The sequence below is a fragment of the Gopherus flavomarginatus genome, chromosome 3 (assembly GCF_025201925.1).
Source record: "Gopherus flavomarginatus isolate rGopFla2 chromosome 3, rGopFla2.mat.asm, whole genome shotgun sequence".
In the NCBI taxonomy this organism is placed as follows: Eukaryota; Metazoa; Chordata; order Testudines; family Testudinidae; genus Gopherus; species Gopherus flavomarginatus.
Genome location: NC_066619.1, coordinates 93622165 through 93644991, shown reverse-complemented (window position 1 = coordinate 93644991; position 22827 = coordinate 93622165). Strand labels below are relative to the sequence as shown.

The window sequence follows — 22827 nt, the reverse complement described above, 5'->3', positions numbered from 1 at the left end:
ACTGTAAGCCCAGTGGGACTCCAAGAACAGAAGGTTCCAAGCGTGGAATTTATGAAAATTGAACTCCTTCGAGCAGCACTATGTACAGCTAGTTCTTTTACTTGTTTGTCCCACAACGAAGCACTGTATGTGCCCTAAATGCTGCTTTCAGTGAGCTGTGAGTGACTCTTGGTTTTCAGAGCTGCTGAAAGTCTTAGCCATGACTACATCAATCACTTATTAGTAAAAGGCAGATGCTGTTGGAGTTAAAAACAGAAGGCTCGATACTGCGCTTCCATTAATATAAGAGGAAGTTTTATCATTGTCTTCAGTGGTGCAGGTCCTGGGTTTGCCCAAGTTAACAACAAAAATTAAGTATCTAGTTGAGATTTTCAAAGCTGGCTAGAGATTAATTCCAATGGAAGATGCGTAAACTAAATCTCCTCACTGTTTTGAGTATTAAGACTCCTGTTTCTCATCATCTCACCAAGTTCATTGGGGAGCATTTTCAAAAGCACTCAGTGTTGGCCAAACTCTGTTTTTATTAGTCAATGGGAGTTTTTACGATTCAGTGGCATTAGAGATAGCCCTGAAAACTGAACACTTTTGAAAATCCTACCCAGAATAGGTCTTTATGTCACTTTACTATTCAAACTCATTATACTCTAATAAAATTCTCTAACAAAAAATTATAAAAATTGTCAGACCAAAGAAAACCATGACGCTATTCAGAGCAGTAGTGGTATGACCACATTCTTTGTGTTCCTTCTTCCAAGCTATTTTCTTAGTGTCTTGATGGTGCTTGGGCTGGTGATAAACTATGTGTATATTTCCTTCTAGTTCAAAAACTGTCATTACAGTAAAAACACTACAGGCTTTATCCAAAGCCCACTGAAGTTAATGGGCTTTGATTCAGACCCTAATATGCACCTTTAGGTGCTACTATCATATAAACATGCAACAAAGAGGCAGTTCCTACCCTGAAGAGTTTGCAATCTAAGTGTAAGACTACAGACAAAAGGTGGATAAATAAAACAGAGTGGGGGAGCCCAAGGAAACAATGAGTTGACACTGGTCAGCATGACAACAGTGTTCACAGCAAACCAGCTGCCTAACCATAATCGAGATTTTTGGAGGCATCACTGAAAACATCCATAGTTTTAAGGATGGATTTGAAGGAGGATAATGAAGTGTCTTTTTCAGTATTTACCATGAGCTCCTCCCATGCATTAGAGGAAGCATGGGTGGAAGCATGCAGGCGCTTGTAAGAATATTATAAAAACAGGCAGTCAAGGCTGGCATCATTTATGAAATTAAGATGACAGTTAATATCTCAATATTGTGTAAGAGACAATAGGTGTGTTGAGGCTATAGGTCTCAAAAGCGCAGACAAGTAGCTTGTGCTTGTTGCAGTGGAGAAGGGGCAGCCCGTGGAGGGATGCAAAGAAGGGGGTGAGAGGGTCATAGAGATGTTCCAGGAGAATGATCTTTGCAACAGCATTTTGAACATCCACAAACAGTGCCATAGACAAATATGATCCTTTACCAATAGAATAAAGATAGCTCCTTATCCAAAAAGATTACAAAGCAGATGTAAGAGCTTAAATTACATTTCTGATACAGAGGTTTCTAGAGAGGAGTTTACATGCAGGATGTGAAATTAACACACAACATAAGAGGCAGAACTGAAGCATAAAAACAGTCTTCCTATATAAGTTTTCTACTGAGATCTTACCTTTAAAATCCTACTATGTTATGGTTAGCTGTTGAGGTAATTCCTTCTCAAATAGAGAGCACAGTAGTCTGTTGCCAATTATTGGCTAATCTTGCAGTATGGTTATATGCTGAGAAGTAACTCTAAAAACGGCATTGTGGGTTTCATGATTATGGTCACACAATGATTTCAAGATCAACTTTATGACGTTTCCAAATGGAAAGGTTTTTTTCTAAGTTCCAGTGTTACAATCTCACCAAGGGATATAAAAGTCACACTTGTTTATTTTTGGTTCTTGCATTATTACCATTCATAAGGAGTCTGCAAGTGTAATTTAGTTAACAATTCTACATCCGATGTACAGGCCAGAAAAAAATCCAGGTTATTTTCACATAACTGTTGACTATGTAAATGTAGGGATAAGAGGAGTAAAAATATGGAAAATATTTATTTTTGCAAGAAAAGTAAACAGCAATCAACTGAAAAAGACATAGGGAGCAGATATGTTATGCAATCACATGCCATTTGTACTGAGTCATTTTTCTGAGCATAACTACACTTTAAAGGGATGATGTCAACTTGATTATGTGAAAATGGTACATTTTTTAAATTTTCTTTCCTGAGACATCTCCCTTTAAATAATATATCCTGGAGTTTTGGTAATTATTTATTTTAATTATAAGATTTTTCTACTCCCTGTGATATTTCAAATGGTCTTTTAGGCAGGCCTCAAAGCAATACCAAGCAGGCCCAGGCCCATGTCTCTTCCCTCCTGCCCTAATCCCTTTTCTCTCAGCCCACTCTGCCTGCTGCCTCTTAAGTGTCACTTTCAGCTTTGCTGATGCGTTACTAGTGAATATCCTTTTGCAGAGCCTGGGTAGATTTAAAAAAAAAAAAGAAACTGATTGTTCACAAAGTGCTGTTAAATACACACATCTAACAATAAATTCGATTTCGGTAATATTTTTATGTACTGAAAAATCCCATGATGTCCAATATTTTCTTTATTAGATGCCTTAACCCTGTACTTGTAGCCATATTATGCAATCAGTGCCACAAATGAAGTAAGGTAATACTTAACTAAAGTAACAGACATACAAAAGTACCTGTTCAGACTTGTCTTTCTTATCCAGAGAATAAGAAGAAAACTGTATGTTATGGATTCTTACCATACACAAATGCATTACAAAACATTCCTCTTAACAGGACAGAAGGTGAGTACCATTATGAATAACACTTCCTTTTGAACTTTTGCAACATAATTACAAAATAGAAATGTAGAACTACTAGTATCTTGAGCAAGCATCTTTTAATGTAGACTGTTAGTGTTTTCTTTTCTTGACTTCAGCACCAATACCTATATATATAACTTTACTAAAAAGCAATTCACATATCAGGTAGCCCAAAACATTCTGCTTTTCCTTGCATTCCAAAGAAAATATCCTGACTTTTCAACCCAATTTATCCCTTATTTAAAAGAGCAGGGAAAGTTTTCAAAAAAAAATCCAGTATGCCCAATATGCCTGTTATGAGCAGATGCAGACATGGCATTTTCATTAAAGGCAAGAATTCCCTCAAATACTGCAGCCACATACTTAGAATAAAGTTGTGAAAAGCAAGAGACAGCTGAAGCAAACCACTTGGAATAAATAAGATACCTCAACCCCACCCCTCAAATTTTCACTCAGACCAAAACCTTTTCCCGATATTTGAAAACGTTTCACTTTTTTCCTTCATTCAATCTATAATTCTCTGCATTTCCAGGACTGGAAGGGGTGGTGCCAAAATACCTAAAAATGGTACTCACTATTTCCAACCTGAATCAGATCCCCCAGTTCCAGCCTTGTTTTGCAGACTCCAGAGCTTCATGGAGTTCAGATAAGCCTCTGAAGTAGAAAATGCCTATCCAAACAGAACTGAACTCCACACCTTGTGAGGTCTGCGTCACTAGTTAGAATGACGCATACAATGGTTCCCAATCAGTAAGTCATGGCTGAAGGGTGCTCAGTGGCCAGTAGCCCTTCAAAGTATCTAAAGAGCTTTACATACTGTGCAGCACCCTTACTTCAAAAACATCAACAACACTGCTGCTTCCATCAATGAGAAGTTGTTAGTCATTCATAGGAGGCTGTGCTCTTACATCCACTATAGAATTTTTCCTGTAGCACTTGCACAACTTTGCTACAAAAGCAAATAAAATTGCTACCTGGACTTGTTGATCTAAGACGTTGCAGTAGCAAAACAAAGTCAGAAAACATTGATTACATGCTCACTGGCATTTTTGCACAATACAACAATTTTGGGCAATCACTAGATATTGCAACTCCCGTGGTAATAATCAAACTGTGAACTACTTAAATTTTTCTCCAATACTGTTAAGCATGAGATAGCAGCAAAGGAAGGATCATAATCAGAAAAATAGTACTAGTAACATTAAAAATCGCTCCTACCTTTAATTGTGCTTGGGGAGAAGGTGTTCCCAAACTCCTGCTGCTTTGGTTTTAAAGACTGTGGTGCTGGCAGCCCTGGAGGCTGTGGGACTTGGAATAAAGGCTTCCCATTTGTAACCACTTGTCTCCTGGGACTTAAAGCAGGGAGGTGGATGGTACTATCAGTGATGTTGCTCTGAGGAGCTACTCCTCCTCCAAAGGGCATCTTCAAGTGGAGGCTGGTAGACAAGTTTCCAATAGCTGGGCTTGGGGTGTTGCTATTTGAAGATGGGCAAGGTGTTCCTGCATGAACTCTGATAGGTGGAATTTGCTGTCCATTGATCATCCCAGGACCATGGGGAGTACCCGCGGTCCGGTGGCTCATACTGCATGACTTCCCATTCATTGTCAAGTAGTTGCAATGATCAAAAGGTGTTATACAAATCCACAGGTATCAATGACATCAGGCCAAGGTCAGTATGTTATCCATAGTGATTAAGCCTGTTAAAAATACATAAATGAAAATATTTTACACTGTAGTAAATAATATATGATGACAGGACTGCACACAATATTTAACTATATGAAAAAAAATTGATTGTGAGCAGCAAAGTCTGAGCAATATACAGGCAATCAAAGAGAGAGGACAAAGCTAAATGATGACTCAGAATTGTAATAAGAAAGCCTGCCCTTTCAAAAGCAGAATTTTACAATAAGGTCAACTGTCTTCAGACTAGATAAACTAGCCATGAAAGGGAGTGAATGCTGAGCAAGTCAAGGAAGTCAGCCTGGAGTGAAAAGCAGCTGCTGAGTGGAAGTCATCACCAGGATGAGCACCACTATCCCATTCTGCCAGCCCTTCACTCTGTTGATTAAAAAGGTGCTGAAAACCAAAACAGGCAATATTCAGACACATATAAGACATGAAAGAGATGCCAGCTGACATTCTAAAGGTCAGAAATACAGCAGGACTGATTGCAGAGGGTTTTTTCTCTACTACACAGCATGCGATTCTACTAGGAAAAATACTGTAAGAGTGCTCTACTGTGCCAAGTTCATAAAAATAATTGCAATCATTGCAAAGATGGATCAAGATGTAAATCTTCTAGATTCAGATTATTTTTAATGTCCTAATAAAGTGTACGGCCAAATTTTCAAAGGCAGCCTTTTAATTGTGCAAGTTTTTCCCAGAGTATTTTTCCACTTACATTTTTATGAATGTTCACTTATACAGACACAATCAGATCTGTGAAGAGAAGCAGCATTTGTGGATTCAAATCAGGTGGTTAAAGATATCACACAAATGGGATAATTCCCAGTTCAGCAAAACACTCAAGCACATGCTTAATTTTAACCACCAGATTCATGTGTTTAAATTTAAGAACATGCTTAACTGTTCTGCTGACTCAGGACTTAGATACCTAGCTGTTTTGCACAATTGCAGTTTGCACACACAAAATTGAGGCTCAAATTACACACATTTATATTCATCCAGACATACAGGACTCTATCTTGCAAAAGACCAAGAACCCTGGCCCCGATCCAGCAAAACACTTAAACACAAGTACCCCACTGAAACCAGTGGACACAGGGCCAGATGGTTCATGATTGAAGTCCATAGGACTACGTGACACAGAGGCCGCTTGGCAAAGGGCCCCCTGTTCTTTGCAAACAACTCGTCTCATATCTGACAAACTCACTACACCAAACACGTCTTGCAGGGTATTTATCCATAAAGTGAAGTATCTACAGAAAACTTATAACTTATGAAGACTCACTACCATTGCAAGATGTACGTACGGGTAACATTTAAGGCAGGATGGGTAAACTTTTTGGCCTGAGGGCCACATCAGGTTTCCAAAATTGTATGGAGGGCCGGTTAGAGGAGGCTGTACACAAACAACCAGGCATGGGCCGGCCCTGCTCCCATCCAATCCCCCCTCCCCCTGCTTCTCACCCCCTGACAGCTCCCCCGGGACTCCTGCCTCATCCACTCCCCCTGCTCTCTTGTCCTCTGATTGCCTCACCCCTAACTGCTCTCCATTGCCCCATCCAACCCCTCCTCTCATTCCTGAATGCCCCCCCCAGGACCTCTGCCCATCCAACCGCCCCTGCTCCCTGTCCCCTGACCGCCCCCGGAATCTCTGCCCCTGACTGTCCTCCCACAGCCCCATCCAACCCCCCTCTTCTTCCTGACTGCCCCCCTAGAACCCCTGCCCCCATTCAACCACTCTGTTCCCCGCCCTCTGACTGCCCTACCCCCATCCACATCCCCGCCCCCCGACCACCACCTCAAACTCCCCTATCTTCTATCCAACCCCCCTACTCCCTGGCCCCTTACCACACTGCCTGGAGCACCTATGGCTGGCAGCACTACAGCCATGACGCCCAGACCTCCAGGACAGGCAGCCGAGCTGCCCGGCTGGAGCCAGTCATGCCATGGCACAGCACAGAGCACTAGGTCAGGCTGCGGCTCTGCAGCTGCACTGTTGCCCAGAGGGTTGCGCCAGTGGTGGGGCAAGCTGAGGCTGCAAGGGAGGTGGAACAGCAGGGGAGGGGCCAAGGCCTAGCCTCTCAGGCCAGGAGCTCAGGGGCTGTGCAGCAGGGTCCCGCGGGCCGTAGTTTGCCCACCTCTGATTTAAGGAATAATGTAACTATATTGACAGTATGCTTTATGGTCTTGGAGTAAAAGTTAGTCACCATGGGATAATATTTTTTTTGGTGATGACCCATTCAGACAGAATGGAGTTGTCACCACTCTTTGGTTAGCTGGTGGTATAATGCAAGATTAATTGTCTAGTCTTACTCCATCCCAAGACTATCCATAGAAACCCATCAGAGACAACGGCAAACAATCAAAATCATCTGGAAGTTAAAAAAGCAGGGGGCAATGTTTCAATAGAAAGGGGCTCTCCCGGAGACAAAAGACTGTTTCAGTATATCACAGAGTGGGAAGAGACGCTCTGTGTTCATTCACTGAGGAAATATCTTGTGTCTTGTGGGGCAAGAGTGTTTTCATGAAAGTTTGGTTCCTGTTTCCTGTAAAGTCAACCAGCTCTGCAACAGACTGAACTTTGGAAAGAAACTACTTTATTAGATAGGAAAGGTAACTGTTAGTAAGGGTAGACCTTGGTTCGCGTTTTATGACTTTGTTTTGTATTGTAACCATTTGTTTCTACCACTCTGTCTTGTTTCTAGTTGAATCTCTACTCTTTCTAAAATAAAGCTATTTTTGTTTTCGTATAAGTGCTCATAAGTGACGTGTGTTATACAGGAGTGATGATTTAAAGTCCGACCAGTAAACTGGGGCACATTGCTCCTTTGGGGGCAGAGGATCTGGGATTTCTCTGAGTAGCCAGTGTCAGGAGCTAGAGATAACAGGGGAACAGTTCAAGGGAACTCGGGGACTCAGGCACATCTCTTGTTAACCTGCAAGACAGACACAGGGTGGCATAGCCCACAGAAGAGCGGCTGAGTGGCTGAAAGGCTGGTGATGTCACGGAGCTAACACTCAGTTATTACTAGCAAGACTCCCACATGCTGGAGGCTGGGATAACAAGGTGACTCTCAGTGCCCGGTACCCAGAGAGCCATCACAGACTACTCTACTCACATGCTTAGAGTTAAGAACTTCAATCCTACAAGGTCTAAGCACTATGGCCCTGTTCTGTCCAAAAAAACTAAGCATACACTTAACTGCTTTGATGATTTGGGACCCCAGTGCTCAGCACCATGAAGATCAAGTGTTTGTGTATTTTATATATATAACGTTTAATATATATCAATTAGACACACACATATATACACACGTGCATACACATATTTCAGTTTGTTATTCGATAACAAAGAGTCTAATCCTATTCCCTTATTTTTCATTTTTTTATATTACAAGAATGTAAATTAGAAAACATATTGGTTAAAAAGCAGTATCATTTATTTTCATGCATGGCTGCAACATAAATCACATTTTGCAATTCAACCAAGGACAGACAGAGCTGAGCGTTCTTAGATTCCCAAGGTTCATTTTAGTAAGCAGAATGTACTTTGCCCTAACACAGGTGACTGGCTCTTTAGAAAAGAGCTTATAAACAAAAAGCTGTCATGCTGTTGGCAAGGCTGTACACTACAGCAGTATAAATCAGCAGCAAGCCAAAATCATTCTTGTCTATAATTTTTAACTACATTAGAAAAGTGCAAACATAATAAAGAGGAGATTATACATGACAGGTTTATTACTTTTGTTCAGCAACAGTATATTTAGATTGACAGAAGAATATTTCTATACAATACATATACCTAAAGGGCCCTATCAAATCCAGGTCAATATATTCCACGTGTTTTTAATACTCTGATTTCCTTGTTATTTTTTCTGTAATACTGTTTGCTACAATAAGATGCAATACTTGGATTTGTTTTTGTCATACTTTTATCATATGTTACTGTTTTTCACACTTACAGATGAAATTTACTATACTTCACTGGATTTCAAGCTAACCATTGTACCAATATAATTAATTAATTTCAATTATACTTAAGTTGATGTTCTTCACTTGATAGGTATGTGTAACTTTTTACTACTGATTGAAATTTATGTGTATGGAAGAAAACACACCCATTAGTCAACAATATTAAAGGGACACTGTCAAAATAAATATATATTTTAAAATATAAAAATCTATGTGACTAAAAATACCGTAAATTTTCCAAAATAAGCCAATTTTTAATAATCTAATTTGCTTTTCACCATCTCTGCCCCTTTCTCCTTTTTCATACATACACATAATTTATATTTTGAACCGCAGCAAATTTACAGCACCTGCAGAAGTCTCCCATATCCTCTGTGGTGAAGGAATTGCAGATAAGTCATTTAGCTTCTCTGCAATTTCTTCCTTAGTTTCCCCATATTTCTGTTACAGGTACTTACCTGCCCCCCAAGACCGTAGTTTCTGACTGCCTCACAATCTTTAAGGTATTTATCCTCACAACATCCCTGTGAGGTAGGAAAGTGCTATTATTCCAATTTGACACATGGGGAATTGACGCACAGAAAGACTAACTAATTTGCCCAAGGTTACAGAGGAAATATCTGGCAGAGCAGGAAACTGAACATGGGCCTCCTGAGTTCCAGGCTAGTAGCCTTTCTCCTCTTTACTCCCAGCTAGCTTAGCAGACCCACTTCTCTCACAGGTTTCCTGATTTGGATATACTTTGAGAATGTTTTTGTGTCTTTGGCTATTTGCTCTTTAAATGTCCTCTTCACCCTCATTTCCATCCTACACTTTACCTGGCATAGTTTATGCTGCATTCTATTGGCTTCACTAGGGCTGGATTTCTGCTTTCTGCAGAATACCTGTTTGGCTTAAATAATCTCCTGAACTACGTCATTTAGCCCTGGTGGGGGGTTTGTTGTTGTTGTTTGTTTTTTCCACCAGCCCATCCTACTTATTTTTTTGGTTAACGGTGTGCATGACTTCTGTGACTGTTTACATATACTTTTGTAGCCTCCATGCCAAACATAAGGATTTTAACTGCTGTAGTTTTTACTGTAGGGTATTTTTAATTCCCTTCCTCATTGGTAAATCCACTGGCCTAGATTTTGTTATGACTTCTCTCAGAAATGGTGAAATTAATTTTATTGGGGTCGTTATTACATAGTCAGTCAACAAGTGTTATATTTTGGACTAACTCCTGTCTGCCACTTCAGGCTAACTTGGAGGAGGACCCTTACGTGCACTCAGATCAGTGTTCCAGGAAGCCACCATTTATTCAGCTGAGAAATTGCTTCTCTAAACCTTGCCCCATTTTGATATTTGACCAATTTACATCTGTAGTTGAAGTTATGCTTTGCTAGTTTTATTACATTTAGTCCTTGTGTACATGGCAAATTAAATCAATGGAGCTATATCAGTCAGCATTCACACTCTTTATTATTTCAGTTTAAGTCTGTGTGCACACTCTCTTATTTCAGTGTCTTTACATTGATTTTGTTAATCTGATAAGGAAACAACTTAAGTTATATTGCTATAAAAGCACTGTTATACAAAAATAAGTGTTTTCACACAGAGACTTAAAACCGAAATAACTAAGGATGTAAAGTACAACAGATATTGCTGTTTTGGTTCCATCAACCATATCAATAATGCCTTAATTGCAATTTGATCTCCCTCAACATTATGCATACAGTATCCCTCTTCTGATCAGGAAGCCTCTGATGAAAGGATAAAAAAACTGGGCATGTTTAGTCTTGAAACAAGACAACTGAGGATGGGACCTGATACCTGTCTTCAAATATTAAAAAGAGGACAGTAATCAGTTGTTCTCCATGTCCACTGAAGGGAGGACAAGAAGTAATGGGCTTAATCTGCAGCAAGGGAGAATTAGGTTAGATATTAGGAAAAACTTTCTAACTATAAAGGTAGTCAAGCTCTGAAATAGATTTCCAACCTCACTGGAGGTTTTTAAGAACAGGTTGGGCAAACATCTGTCAGGGATGATCTACATTTACTTGGTCCTGACTCAGTACAGGAGGCTGGACTTGATGACTTCTCAAGGTCCCTTTTAGCCCCACAATTCTATGATTGCATAACTCTGCTATTATTTGTATGTGGCTTCAGATTTATATCCATACACTGTATGGTCTTTATCACTTAGAAATATTATCTGACTAGATTCTATGGAATCTTTTATAATAGTGCTACTCCTCTCCCTCTACAGTTCAGTTTGCCCGTCCGGATAGATTATAGTCAAGTATTATAATATCACACTGATTTTTATCATTTAACAATGTTTCAGTCATGCCTATTACTCATACAGGCACCAGTTCAGCAGAGCCTGTAAGTGTGTGCTTTAGACCATCCCCACTCAGCAAAGCACTAAAACGTGCTTAACTACAAGTCAGTGGGCCTTAAGCACATGCTGAAAGTTAAATGCATGCTTAAATGTTTTGCTGAATAGTAACTGACTGCTGACTTAGACCTATAACCACGCCCTAACATCGTTTTTAAAAAAATCCTTCTAACCATATTAATCATGGAAAATGTAAGTATACTGCATAAAAGAAATCATGGAATATAAAATTAAAACTGAAACTTGTAAATACAAATGTATCAAATGTAATATCTTCAATCAATTTACCATTCAGAATTTAGAGAGACAAAAATATTACCAATAAAATGAAAACTGTCCTGAGATTGTATTAATTTATTAGACAGATTTTGCTTTACTGTAACATCATCAGATATTTGATATAAACATGAGCATTTTATTTTGTCTATAGTTTGAAAATAACATTTAAAAATGGGTAAAGTCCATTCTTGGGTCTATTCTTCCTCCCACTGATGTCTGCGGAAACATGATTAGGCCCACTATTTTTAAAACTGTATTTTATTTAGCTGACATCATTGTTACTAACAACATGACAACAGTTACTCAAAATGCACATCTGACTCATGAGTCTACTCTCAGTAAACCACATAGTATGACTTAAATTCAAGCTGCAGAACTGGAAAAACTGAATCAATTCCTTCATAAAGAGAAACAAAAGATGAATTCACCAATATCTGTGCCCCTACTATGGTATGCATACACAGTATAAATACACTGAGGGTAGTCCTCTGGGAAGATAAAACTCATTGACTTCACTAGAAGTAAAGTAGACCAATGCTGAGTGTCTGAAAATCTTACCTGCACAATTTGATCCTGTAATCCCTGTTAAGGAAAAAATTCCCAATAAAGTCAACAGTAGTTTTGTTTGAGTGAGAGGAGCAAGTCTGGGTCCCTATAAGAAAATAGGTCAACAATATTTTATGGGTCTAACTTAAATCATCAAAAATACTGAACATTCAAGGGTTCATATTCTTATGCTATTTGACTCACTCTGTTGCAGCTCTTACAGTACTCTAGATAACATTGTTTGGAAGAAACTCAAAAAAAAGACTGATCCTTTCTGAAGTGTCTTCTCTCTGGAGATATTCAGACTTTTAATCTTAAGTTATGCATTTTTTTGCATTGCATCTCAACAAACCAGGACAATAAATATTATTTACCAAAGATTTCTTGACAAAAGTACGAATATACAAAACCACTACATGACGTGTGAGTTTATATTGCTCTGCACATAACATTACCTAACATAAAGCCACAAAAGCAAGAAGACTGAAAGTGAAGGCATCTAACAGTCCCTATTATCTACTCCTCCACCCAGAGACACACACCTCACCTCCGGCACAACCAGCATATACCTCAGATAACACACCACAACCATAAAACTCTGCCCTTGTAGGAATGCAGCCTTCAAGCATCCCTTCCCTAAGCTCCTCATCACCACTCACAAACCAGCCTGCCTCCAGACTCTCTCCCTACTATCTTTTCTGCACAGGTCTTTAAAAAACACCACGCACTTATGTTTGGGTAAGGGGGTGTTGGAAGGGAACGGAGCTGTCATGATGGCCACTCAAATTGGTTAGCAAAGCTCCCCCTCTGACAAGAACACTGTTCTTCACCCTACAGGTTTCTCTGCTTGCTTCTTGACTGTCCATTTTAGCTTGAAGTTGTCAGCATAAGAGGTCTTCAGATAATATGGCCTCAATCAGTCTTTCACAGCCATCAGTCAGTCAGAAACCCATACACATTACCCCCACTGAAATGGTGAAAAGTCAGTACCCTCCTTCACATCATGTCCAAGGCCTGATGAGTCATTGGGTAGAATCCTGTACTCACCCTGAGAAGGAGAGGGACTGGATGCCAGTACGTGCTACGTCTGCCTCCAGTTTTGGGTTTCTTCCCCTGAACCATCAGAAGCTTCAGAGTCCAAGTGGGCCTTGTGGGCTTCTGCAGTTTCTGTGTCACAGATGCTGCTGGGGACAAGATTTAGTCTAGAGTAGGCTCAAACTTAGAAGCTGATTTTCCTTAATATATGAGGATGTGTGTTGTGAATTGGAGGTCAGGATAAAGCCCTTTCTAGGGTTATCCAGCTCTAGTTCAAGGATCACACAATGGTATTGCTATTAAGTCACTAATAAAGGCTGAAATCCACATTTTTCCTCCTTAAATGGCTGGAACTTACCCATTACAAGTGACTTTTAAACCATGTTAATTCATTTAAGTATTAATTTGAATAAAAATGATTTTAAATCATCCAGAGCAGAATTCTTTCATTCACACTAGTATGAATCTGAAATAACTCGGAGTCTATCCCCGGAGTAAATTTACACTGATGCACCTAAGAATAAAATCTGGCTTCTTAACTTTCAGACTCCATCTAAACTGATATAATCATTACAAGAAAATAAAACAAAGTACGGAAGAAAGTACACAAACCCACAGAGGACATTATTCTTTAAAGCCCTTTTCACATTAGAGCACACACTGTGCTAAGTACAGCCATGTTTGAAAACTTGTCAAGTCAGTTTTAAGCAGAACTATGTCTGACACCTAATTCCAAACACTTGTAGTGAGCAGACTGTGGATCTCTGATGTGGAGAGGTCAACAGCCCCAGGCCCAGTCTTATAAATCCATACTCGTGAAAAGTCTTTACTCTCCATTCACAGTTCCATTAGCTTTCTACACTAGTGCCCCCACTCCAGTCTTCCATTGCCAACCACCAGAGCTAGCTGTAGTGAGCTCCAGTGCAGAAAGGACAACAGCAGCTGTGTATATTTTTGCCACCCATGTTATCTACCCCTACTCAGAACAGGCTTAGATTACAGGGTGGTAGAATCACAGGCACCATTGGCATCCCCTGGACACTAGATCTCCCATTGTGGTTAATGCAGTGGTGAGAAATATTAAGAAAAACAGCAGTGGAGATGCAGCCTCTCTCACTTTCTCTTTCCAAAGCTTTTAATTAAAAAGTTAAGTTTCCAACAAACTATCTTAGTGTCTCAGAGAAGGAAAACAATATCCAGTTGAAGCCTGGAACAGAAATGACAACTTAGCGAAGTTTAACAAATAGAAATTACCAGTGACACAAAAAGGCCTGAAGATTAAGCTGTCACTTTGGTGAGCACTGAACAGCTCTGTGGCATTTCTTTGATGTGAGTGACACTTGTGGTTGCATCTGGATTACAGGAAGTGCAGGATTGTTGTTTTGTTTTGTTTTTAAAGGGGACGATTTCTACCATCTGGAGAGAAACCGCAGTGTAAGGGGCAGAACTTAGCTCTAAGGAGAGCTGGGAGAAGCTTTTCAAGATTCTGACAACATTTTTTCAGGAAAGCATTCACAAAAGCTCCCAAAGAAATCCGTCCATCTATTTTAATCAGCTGCAGCCCCCTTCCTTTCCTAGAAGCACTGGTGCAATGGGGTGCTTACTGCGGCTGTTCACCCCTTGGCTCTGGTTTGCACCAGCACCAACCCTGGCTACAGCGAGACCCTTCCCCAGCTCCCACTCCTCCCTGCTGGAGGGGGACAGGAACCCCCTGACTCCCACTGCTTCCTGCTTCACCCATTCCACTGTCCTCTGCTGGAGGGGAAGGGCAGTGCCCTCGGCTAGTGGCTGGGTACGGGGACTATCCCCAGCTCCCGAGACTGCAACGGGGACGGTACAAGCAGATCTGCAGCCACGCTGCCTCTGGTCAGCTCCCCACCCGCGACCCCCTAGCAGCAGCGCTGGCTACCGAGCGAGCGCACCAGCTACCTGGGCTCAGCCTTGAACGCGCTTCTGAGGCGGGCTTAAAGGAGGGAAGGCGCCCTGGTAAACTGACATGACCGCTCAGGTGGATTTCACACCGCTGGGGCCACCATGGGGCTTCTCAACCGGGCTGCGAGCGCCCCTGTCTCCCGTCCTCTCTACAGTGCTCTGAATATGGCATTTCAGTACAGCAGAGACTGACGTGTGCGTAGAAAAAATCAGCCGACCCCTGCCAACGGGTATAGTAATCTATTAAATGCACCATCTATATGGAGATCATACGGGTACCGGCCAGCTGCCAAAGGGTAAATATGAGTCACTTGCAGTGTCAATATCACCCCCGTGCTTTACTCTATTCTGTGCCCGCAAACAAACGCAGGGGAGAGCATAAAACAGTCATTTTCTTTCCAGAGTTCAAAATTTCCTCCTCAAGGTATTAAGTCTCGGCTTAATCATCGACACGATGACAAATCCTCCGGAGTCAGAGAATACTTGTGCCAACTTTCCAGACATTGCTATTTCTCTTTCTCTACAGCAGACTTCTTATAAGTGAGTAACTTCGAAGTAACTTCACCACAAGATTTAAAACAAACAAACAAACAAACATTGAAGCCTGAGAGAAGACTGCTGCAGACTCATGCTTTCCAAAGGCAGACTGGGCAGTTTGCAGAAAAATGCCAGATAATGCATAGGACTGGAGCTGAGAACCAGGATAAAGTCCCTTACAGTGGGGATGAGACATAGGAATAATATTTGACACTAGGCATGAATAAAATGTAAACGCACATGTTTGCTGGAGAGCTGACAAAAACAGAGCGTTGAAGGGTCTTATATATAATTGTTGGGTGTGTATACATATCCCAACTCTAGCATTTACACACGCTCACACACACTCTATAAAACAACAAATATATACTACAACTACACGTAAAATAAACTATAACTAATGAAGACTTAATTGCCTGCATATGTACACACAGCATTTATGAGACAGCATTCCTCATGTCATTCATTCACCCGGTTCTTACTCTTCCCTAAAGTTCCCTTAGGTCTAAAGTTTACACTAGTTACTAGTTGACAAACTACCAAGCCTTTGCTTTGCCTGTAAGATTTCATGAGCCTCGTCTCTTGTCAATTAACCCTTCGCCTCCTCCTGCAAATAAATCTCACATCCATCTATGGTCAGATTAAAGCAGCCACCGCCCCTTTCATTTTTACACATTGTCGTTCTACTATACATACAGCCATAGGTACATTTCAGTTTCCTTGTGGGAAGTTGTATTCTGCCCACGTCTCAGCTGATAAGTAAAGCACACTCTACCTTTCCCTCTGCAATACACTTCCCCGTGAAGAAGGAGAGGAGGCGAGTGTGTATACAAAACAGTTAAGACTCCACAGGATTGCTGCTGCTGCCGTGGTGTTTTTGCTAATGTGCGTCTCTTAACTTGGTTTGATGGTAGGTCAGCTTTTACTTTTCTGTGCGTGCGCCTGCAAGCAAAGTTCCTATGGCAGCATCCACTTACCAGGTAACCAGGTTTTCCACAACAAAGCCCAAGGTGCATATTCCTTCTCCAGGCAGAGCCTGTCTCTCCTCTAAGCAAGAATGACAGCAACTACTTGCAAGGAGAGAGCCGAATAAAGAAAAGCAACTTTGGTTCCCTTCAAACACACTTCAGAGAGGCTATCCACTTGAGCACGAACAGTTTCCATCAGGTCTCGGGAAGACACATACAAAGAGAGGAGTGGGAAAAGTTGCTTTTTCTTTTCTTGTGGGGGGGAATCTGGTTTTACAAAACTTGAGGGGCTCGCCTCTCACTGCCGGGTCCCGCAGTCAGTGTCCGTAGGTGAGGAAGATGAAGTTGACTTGTTTGATGATGACTTTGCTAGCTCACTGCTGTAATTTTGTTCCTGTGATGGGAGAGGTGCTGTCTGTCCACGCTTGCCTGGGGAAGAAGGGCGACCGGGCTGCAAGCGCCAGGAATTGGGCGACCCGTGCTCTCCGCTGGTTGTATCAGTGCTGTGTGGACAGGGGGATTGCAGTACAGGGAAGGAGGCGGGGGGTGAATGCTTAAGGGCCGTCAGCCAGCAGCCTCCCGAGTGCCAGAGCCTAGGAGGGGAGGGAGGGGGTAAGGGGGCGGGTAACTCCTGGTCAGCCGGTTGGCTAATTCAAAGACAGAGTGTTTCTCTCCCCCTCGGCACTCACTCTGACTCAAACACACGGGGAGACTGGGAAAGAGAAACTAGGCGACTGACAGGCTGGTGACACTTCCCTGCCTTCCTGGGCATTCTTTATAGTTGTACTTGATTTGGTGTGAATAAGGGTAGATCTATTTCCATGTAATCCCCCTGCACTGCTTCCTGGTTCTGGAAACACTGAGAGAGAACATGGAAAGCCCAGTAACCTCTCAGAAAGGATCAGACAAATAGGTAGGCTGGTTTCTGACCACCTCTCCCAGAAGAGTTCAGGGGTATTTGCCCAGTATTTTGGTTCAGCCCATAAAAGAACTAGATCCATCTGTAAAATGTGATTCTGGTTCAGATACTCAATGGAACCAGGGTATTGGATCAAATCCTCTTCATATTATACTGCATATCCACAGCCACACACTGTGCTCAATTCTCTTCTAGGGTTAGCTAGCGGAACCAGGTGGATGGGTGCTGTGGAGGGCAGAGCAGGCAAGCACAGCTTAGGAAGTGGACAAAGCCATCCTGGGGTGTGGGTGTAGTGTCAGTCTATAGTAGGGCCTGCCTACACCAGGATCAAAGACATACTAACACATCAGCATGAACACCTGCTTTTAACACCTGTTAAAATGCAATTTGCCCTGCCTTCACTAGGCTTTTAAAACCTGTTAACTAATGTTTTTTTAAAATACACTTTTTATCTTAGTATGGGTAGCTCCTTAGAGAAGCATGAAATAAGCTTCTGTGGATCCTGGGCAGTACATCAGAGCAGAAGCCCCAGGATAACAATCACGCAATCTTAGCGATGGGATCTGCTCTAAATACAATCCGAAGAAAGGCTAGCTGTGGTACTGTAGATGCAGCTGCCTCCACAGACAATGGAGATTGTAAATTCTGCACCTACAGGGGTGAACCAAGCCCATTCATGTGCAAAGAACTACAGAGCCCTGTGATAAATTGTATTGGTCAGGTGCTTATGGTCTTCTCCTATGCACTATGCCCACTAAATATATCACCACCAGCACACTGTCCACTACTCCATCTTCACCAAGGCTCCTTCTAACATTCCAAACTGCTGAGCAGCTGCCAACACCTGCCTTTAAAAATATATCTGGAGAAATGTTTTCTTTCCCCCCAAAAGGTGGAGTTTGCCCCCCAAATTACACTGGCTTGAGGCCTTAGATAGACAATGTACAATCTTGTACCAGAGACAGGTTTAAGCTTTAATATATCACAATGTTTCATAGATAGAAAAAGGAGCATTAAGCTTTTGGAAAGAGGAGATGGCCAGGTTTCCAATGGGACACACAATATTTGCTTGGAGTCCTAGAAGTCTTTAAACCATGATTTGAGGACTTCAGTGGCTCAGACATAGGTTTGATAGAGGAGTGGGTGGGTGAGATTCTGTGGCCTGCATTGTGCAGGAGGTCAGACTAGATGATCATAATGGTCCCTTCTGACCTTAAAGTCTATGATTAAGTTCCAGAGATATCGGACCTTAGCAGCACAGCATAACTAAGTATGAACACTAATTCAGAACTTTTAAAAGAGGGTTGGTTTATTAAAAATGTATGTTCTAATTTTTATCTCTTAGGCCTGGAGAGGCAATTAGAATAATGGGAGTGAAATCTTTGCTCCATTGAAGTCTCTGGGAGTTTTGCCATTGACTTTCGTGGGGCCAGGGTTTCACCAATGGTAACTAAAGGCTTGATCCTACAAACACTGAAGGCAGTGGGAATGCTGCTATTGACATCAGAGGGTGTAGGATTGGGACCTAACACAGCCTGGATTTAAAAGCAGAGTTTTTAAGAAAAACAGCATAAGAGTAGCCACTGGAGCCAGTGGATAAAGATCCTGTAACCTGACTGGGAAATTAACTGTTTATAACCCTGATGTGAATGAGACTAGGAAAGTTCAGTCTCTTTTGCCAGCACTCCTAAGCCTCACCCCCTTTTCACCTTTTAATGGCCATGGAAGAGCCCTATAGTAACTCCTGCGGACTGTGCGCCTGTGGGAGGGGAGACTCTCCTGAAAACCAGGAATAGCAACATATAGAAGGCTTGAGTTCCCTATAGGTAGCTCTGCCACTCATTTCCTAAGGGGATGGAATGGAGGGGATGTTAAAACACATTAGTATCTGGACAATCTTTCATCTGAAAGAGTTAACTTACCACTGAATCAGTGTCTTATCTCCTTCTGGGGCTTGCCCAGCAGGAAGTCATGCATAGTTTGTACCGGGGAGTGCTCTGCAAGAGTTCTGTATGCTACTGCTTGTATGTACTGTGCACTCATCACCTTATACTATCACTGAAGTAATAGCATAGGAACAGGGCCTCAGGAGGAGCAGCTCCATGCTATGCATAAAACACTGAGTTGCCTTCATCCAGCCTTGAGCCTATGGCTTGTGAGACCTAATTAGAGCTAAAGCTCTTTTTTCATTAGTCTGGCCTTATTTTGACTTCTGTATATTAATTTAAAGAAGTCTGGAAATGTACAAGAGGAGGATGTACTTTTCCATACTATTTTCTTAAAGCTTCCTGGGTCCATGCATATTTACTGAAGATACTGATGCATCAAGAGTTCCCATAAACGTACATTATTATCCAGTCTACTTACTGCTAAGTATATGGAAGTCCCAGCAGTGAGTGGATTAGCTCTTAAGTGTAACTGCCATATAGGACATTGGTGGTTTTATGCAAAAAGTATTTGTAAGATATGCTTCACTTCAAAACCACATTAAAACCATGAACAATTCAAGGAGAATTTATAGCTTATACAGAAGAATTTTTTTTGTGGGGGGAACAACAAATATTTTACAGTATCTACTGGGTTGACTATATTTGTATTGATACCATAGGCAAGAATTTTCCATTAAGTTATATTTTTATTGGATCCCATCACTAAGAATTCACGAGGTTTATCCCTGGACTTACATTGGAGCCAGTACAAATTTGTTTATTATAGATTTATACAATGAACTAACTTTTATTAATAAGGAAATTTGCCAGATAAAGACTAAGATAACTTTTACATTAATGACTCAAACCTACAAAAGCAATGGAACACACACTTTAACCCGATAAGGAGTACTATGTCAAATTCCAGTGACAGAGCATTACCTTAAAGAGACACTGACAAGGCTGTCAGGAACCAAATCTGACCTCCCTAAAAAGCTACTGTCTGTTTTAAAGTGTCTCCATATACAGAAAATAAAGTATCACTCCTTCAAACCAAAGAGTCAATGGAGCCTGATTTTCGGATGCTGACATGAATCTACACTACTCTCTGTGGGTTTCAAGCATTATGATTTACTACTTGTACTGCAGTAGCTTGCAAATGCATCATCAAGGATTGAGGCCTCATTGTGACAGACACTGTATAAACACACAGGAAGAGATGGCCCCTGACCCAAAGAGATTACAATCTCATTTGAAGCAAGATGGAATGTGTTACTATTCCACATCACACCCAAAGACTGGCTTAAATTTCCAATGTATTACACAAGCCATTTAAGTTGGTTGAAAACTAACCAAATTAGACACGTTAGCAAATCTACATGTAAACATATCCAGAATGCTTTAACTGCTGAACAGCCAACAATCTAGTCAGTCAAGTCCAGCTTAAAGCCAATATTTAGTATATGTGCCGTTATTGTAGATGTGCATATGGGAGAAGCCATGCTATTTGATTCATTTAATTTATTAGGGTATTACACACAACTATTGGGAGCCTGAAATGGCTTAATGTAGTCTTTCAGAAAACTAGCCTCTTGTCTAGCAGACCAGATACACATTCTTCATAGTAACATTTTTTTCTCCCTTATTGAGAACCCGTACCTAATAAGACAACTTTAATAGAAATAAAAATAGAATCTATGTGAGTATCTGTGAACTCATTTAGTTGCCCCACTAAGACATGGCATCATGGTGTGCGGATGTTGGAAATAAGGTCTCAAAGCTTTAGGGCCAGACCATGCTCTCAAGTTTAGACCTTCAGACTTAGAAAAATCTTTTTGTTAGGTGCCCCATGTTGAAAATTGGTTTGAGCATTGGCCTGCTAAACCCAGGGTTGTGAGTTCAATCCTTAAGGGGGCCATTTGGGGATTGGTCCTGCTTGAGCAGGGGGTTGAACTAGATGATCTCCTGAGGTCCCTTCCAACCCTAATAATCTATGATTCAACAGGGTGCATTGACCCTTTAGATAAGGCTCTAGTCTACAGCTGGTCAAAAGACAGTACAATTTTTCACAAACACTTTAAGAAGGAACATGATGAGGAGGTGAATTATTTTTGTTGATTTCTTTTGTCCAAACTGAAGATTTTATTTTTGACTTCTGTTACCCTGGAAAGGGCAAAGCTTAGTTTAGCCACAGGGAAACTGGCAAAGGAGAAATGGAGAAAGTGGCTACATCACCAGAGGACCAGGTAAAAGATGTGTGATGGATGGCTTAGGGTTAGCTGGCTTTTCATGCCTGTGTGCTGTTCTTACAATGTAATCTTATAGGGGTAAGTCTGAACATTCTGCTCTCAAAGCTGGAAAAAAACTTTGCTTATTCTTTCAGATGTTTGTGGCACCTTGACCAAAACCAATCTTGCTAGCTGATTCAAAAGTCTAATTCTTTAATTTTATCTCTGATCTTATCTTCTGTTTCAATAGTAATAGTCATGTAACTGATACAATGTACATTAACTAAGGTGAAATGATAAAAGAGACTGAAGTGCACTCTATGTAAAATAAGGAATAGTAGATTCTCAGAATTAAAGTTAAATCCATTCCAAAATGCTGTGGTTGCATTCCCCAGTTTTCAGTGGGAAAGCAAGTCTTTTGTCTCACCACAGGAAACAGACTGAAACGCTTGAGAGGAGCATATATGCAAATACATCTTCCTCCCCATTGTTTGTCGCTACAGCAGCTCTCAACCAGAAACTTCTTCCTGTTCCTTGAACTTAGATGTTTAATACCTACATGTGGCAGGACTGGGGGGAACCAAAGCCCTTTATTCAACTTGACCGTGGTCAGTTTTCAGCTAAGAGTTAGTCCTACAAAAGGGGCATGCTTAGATGCGAGTTCTTAGGTCAAGGTCTTGTTCTTCAGCTTGATAAGTGCTAGCCAAAGCCTGTACCTCTGACTCAGTCCTTATGTTAAATCAATGAGAGTTTTCCATGAATAATTACAGAGAAAGGGCTACAGAATTTGGATCGCTAATTTTATTCTCCATATACTTGGCCAAATTTTACAAACAATACCATCATAAAGAGTCTTATTTGCTATGTAACCACCATCATCTCCCTCCCTCCCTCCTTCCCCCTTACAGTACTACCACTCTATTTCAGAATACCTCTGTAAGATTTCTAAATTTCCTATCACCATCAACAAAGCCAGCTTCTTTTCCCTTCCACTCATGTGCAAGCCTAATTTTGAAGTCACCAAAACAACAGAACACACCAGTGGAAGCTAAGACACATGCATTTAGAACTCAACATGAGAGAAAGATGTGCTAGAAAACAAATGAAAAAACCCACACATTTTTATAGACTTTCATACTGAAGCACGTAAAGTACTCGACAAATTATGAGCTTGATTCTGCAGTGTTCTTATTCAGAAAACACTTCTGCTAACACATAGGAATCAGAGCATTAAAATTCAGGCCTATTATCTATTATACACAAACATATAGAGGAATCTCTTCAACAAAATGCAGTTGCCTTTGGGGAAAAAAACACAACAGCCACTTAACAGTATACAGTGACACTATGAGATCTTTTAGGGACAGGAAGTTAAGAATACTGTACCCAACTGAAATTGTCTTAAGCATGTCCGGTTTAAAACTTCGGAGAGCAAGGGAAGGGAGTTCAGAACCATAACTTTTGCTTTCCATTGTGACTATTCTGACA

At 41.1% G+C, this 22827-nt stretch overlaps 1 protein-coding gene across 3 annotated transcripts in view; it reads right to left on the bottom strand.

The window, feature by feature from the left end:
- Nucleotides 1–16364, bottom strand: part of GLIS3 (GLIS family zinc finger 3) — a 277281-nt gene extending 260917 nt beyond the window's left edge. For all 3 annotated transcript variants that reach the window (XM_050944268.1, XM_050944269.1, XM_050944271.1), the window contains exons 1-2: nucleotides 16274–16364; nucleotides 4144–4623 (exon numbers count right to left, since the gene is read on the bottom strand). In XM_050944268.1, the coding sequence (XP_050800225.1) occupies nucleotides 4144–4528 (385 nt within the window). In that variant the 5' untranslated portion in view covers nucleotides 4529–4623; nucleotides 16274–16364. The remainder of the gene's footprint in view (nucleotides 1–4143; nucleotides 4624–16273) is intronic.
- Nucleotides 16365–22827: the final 6463 nt, after the last annotated feature.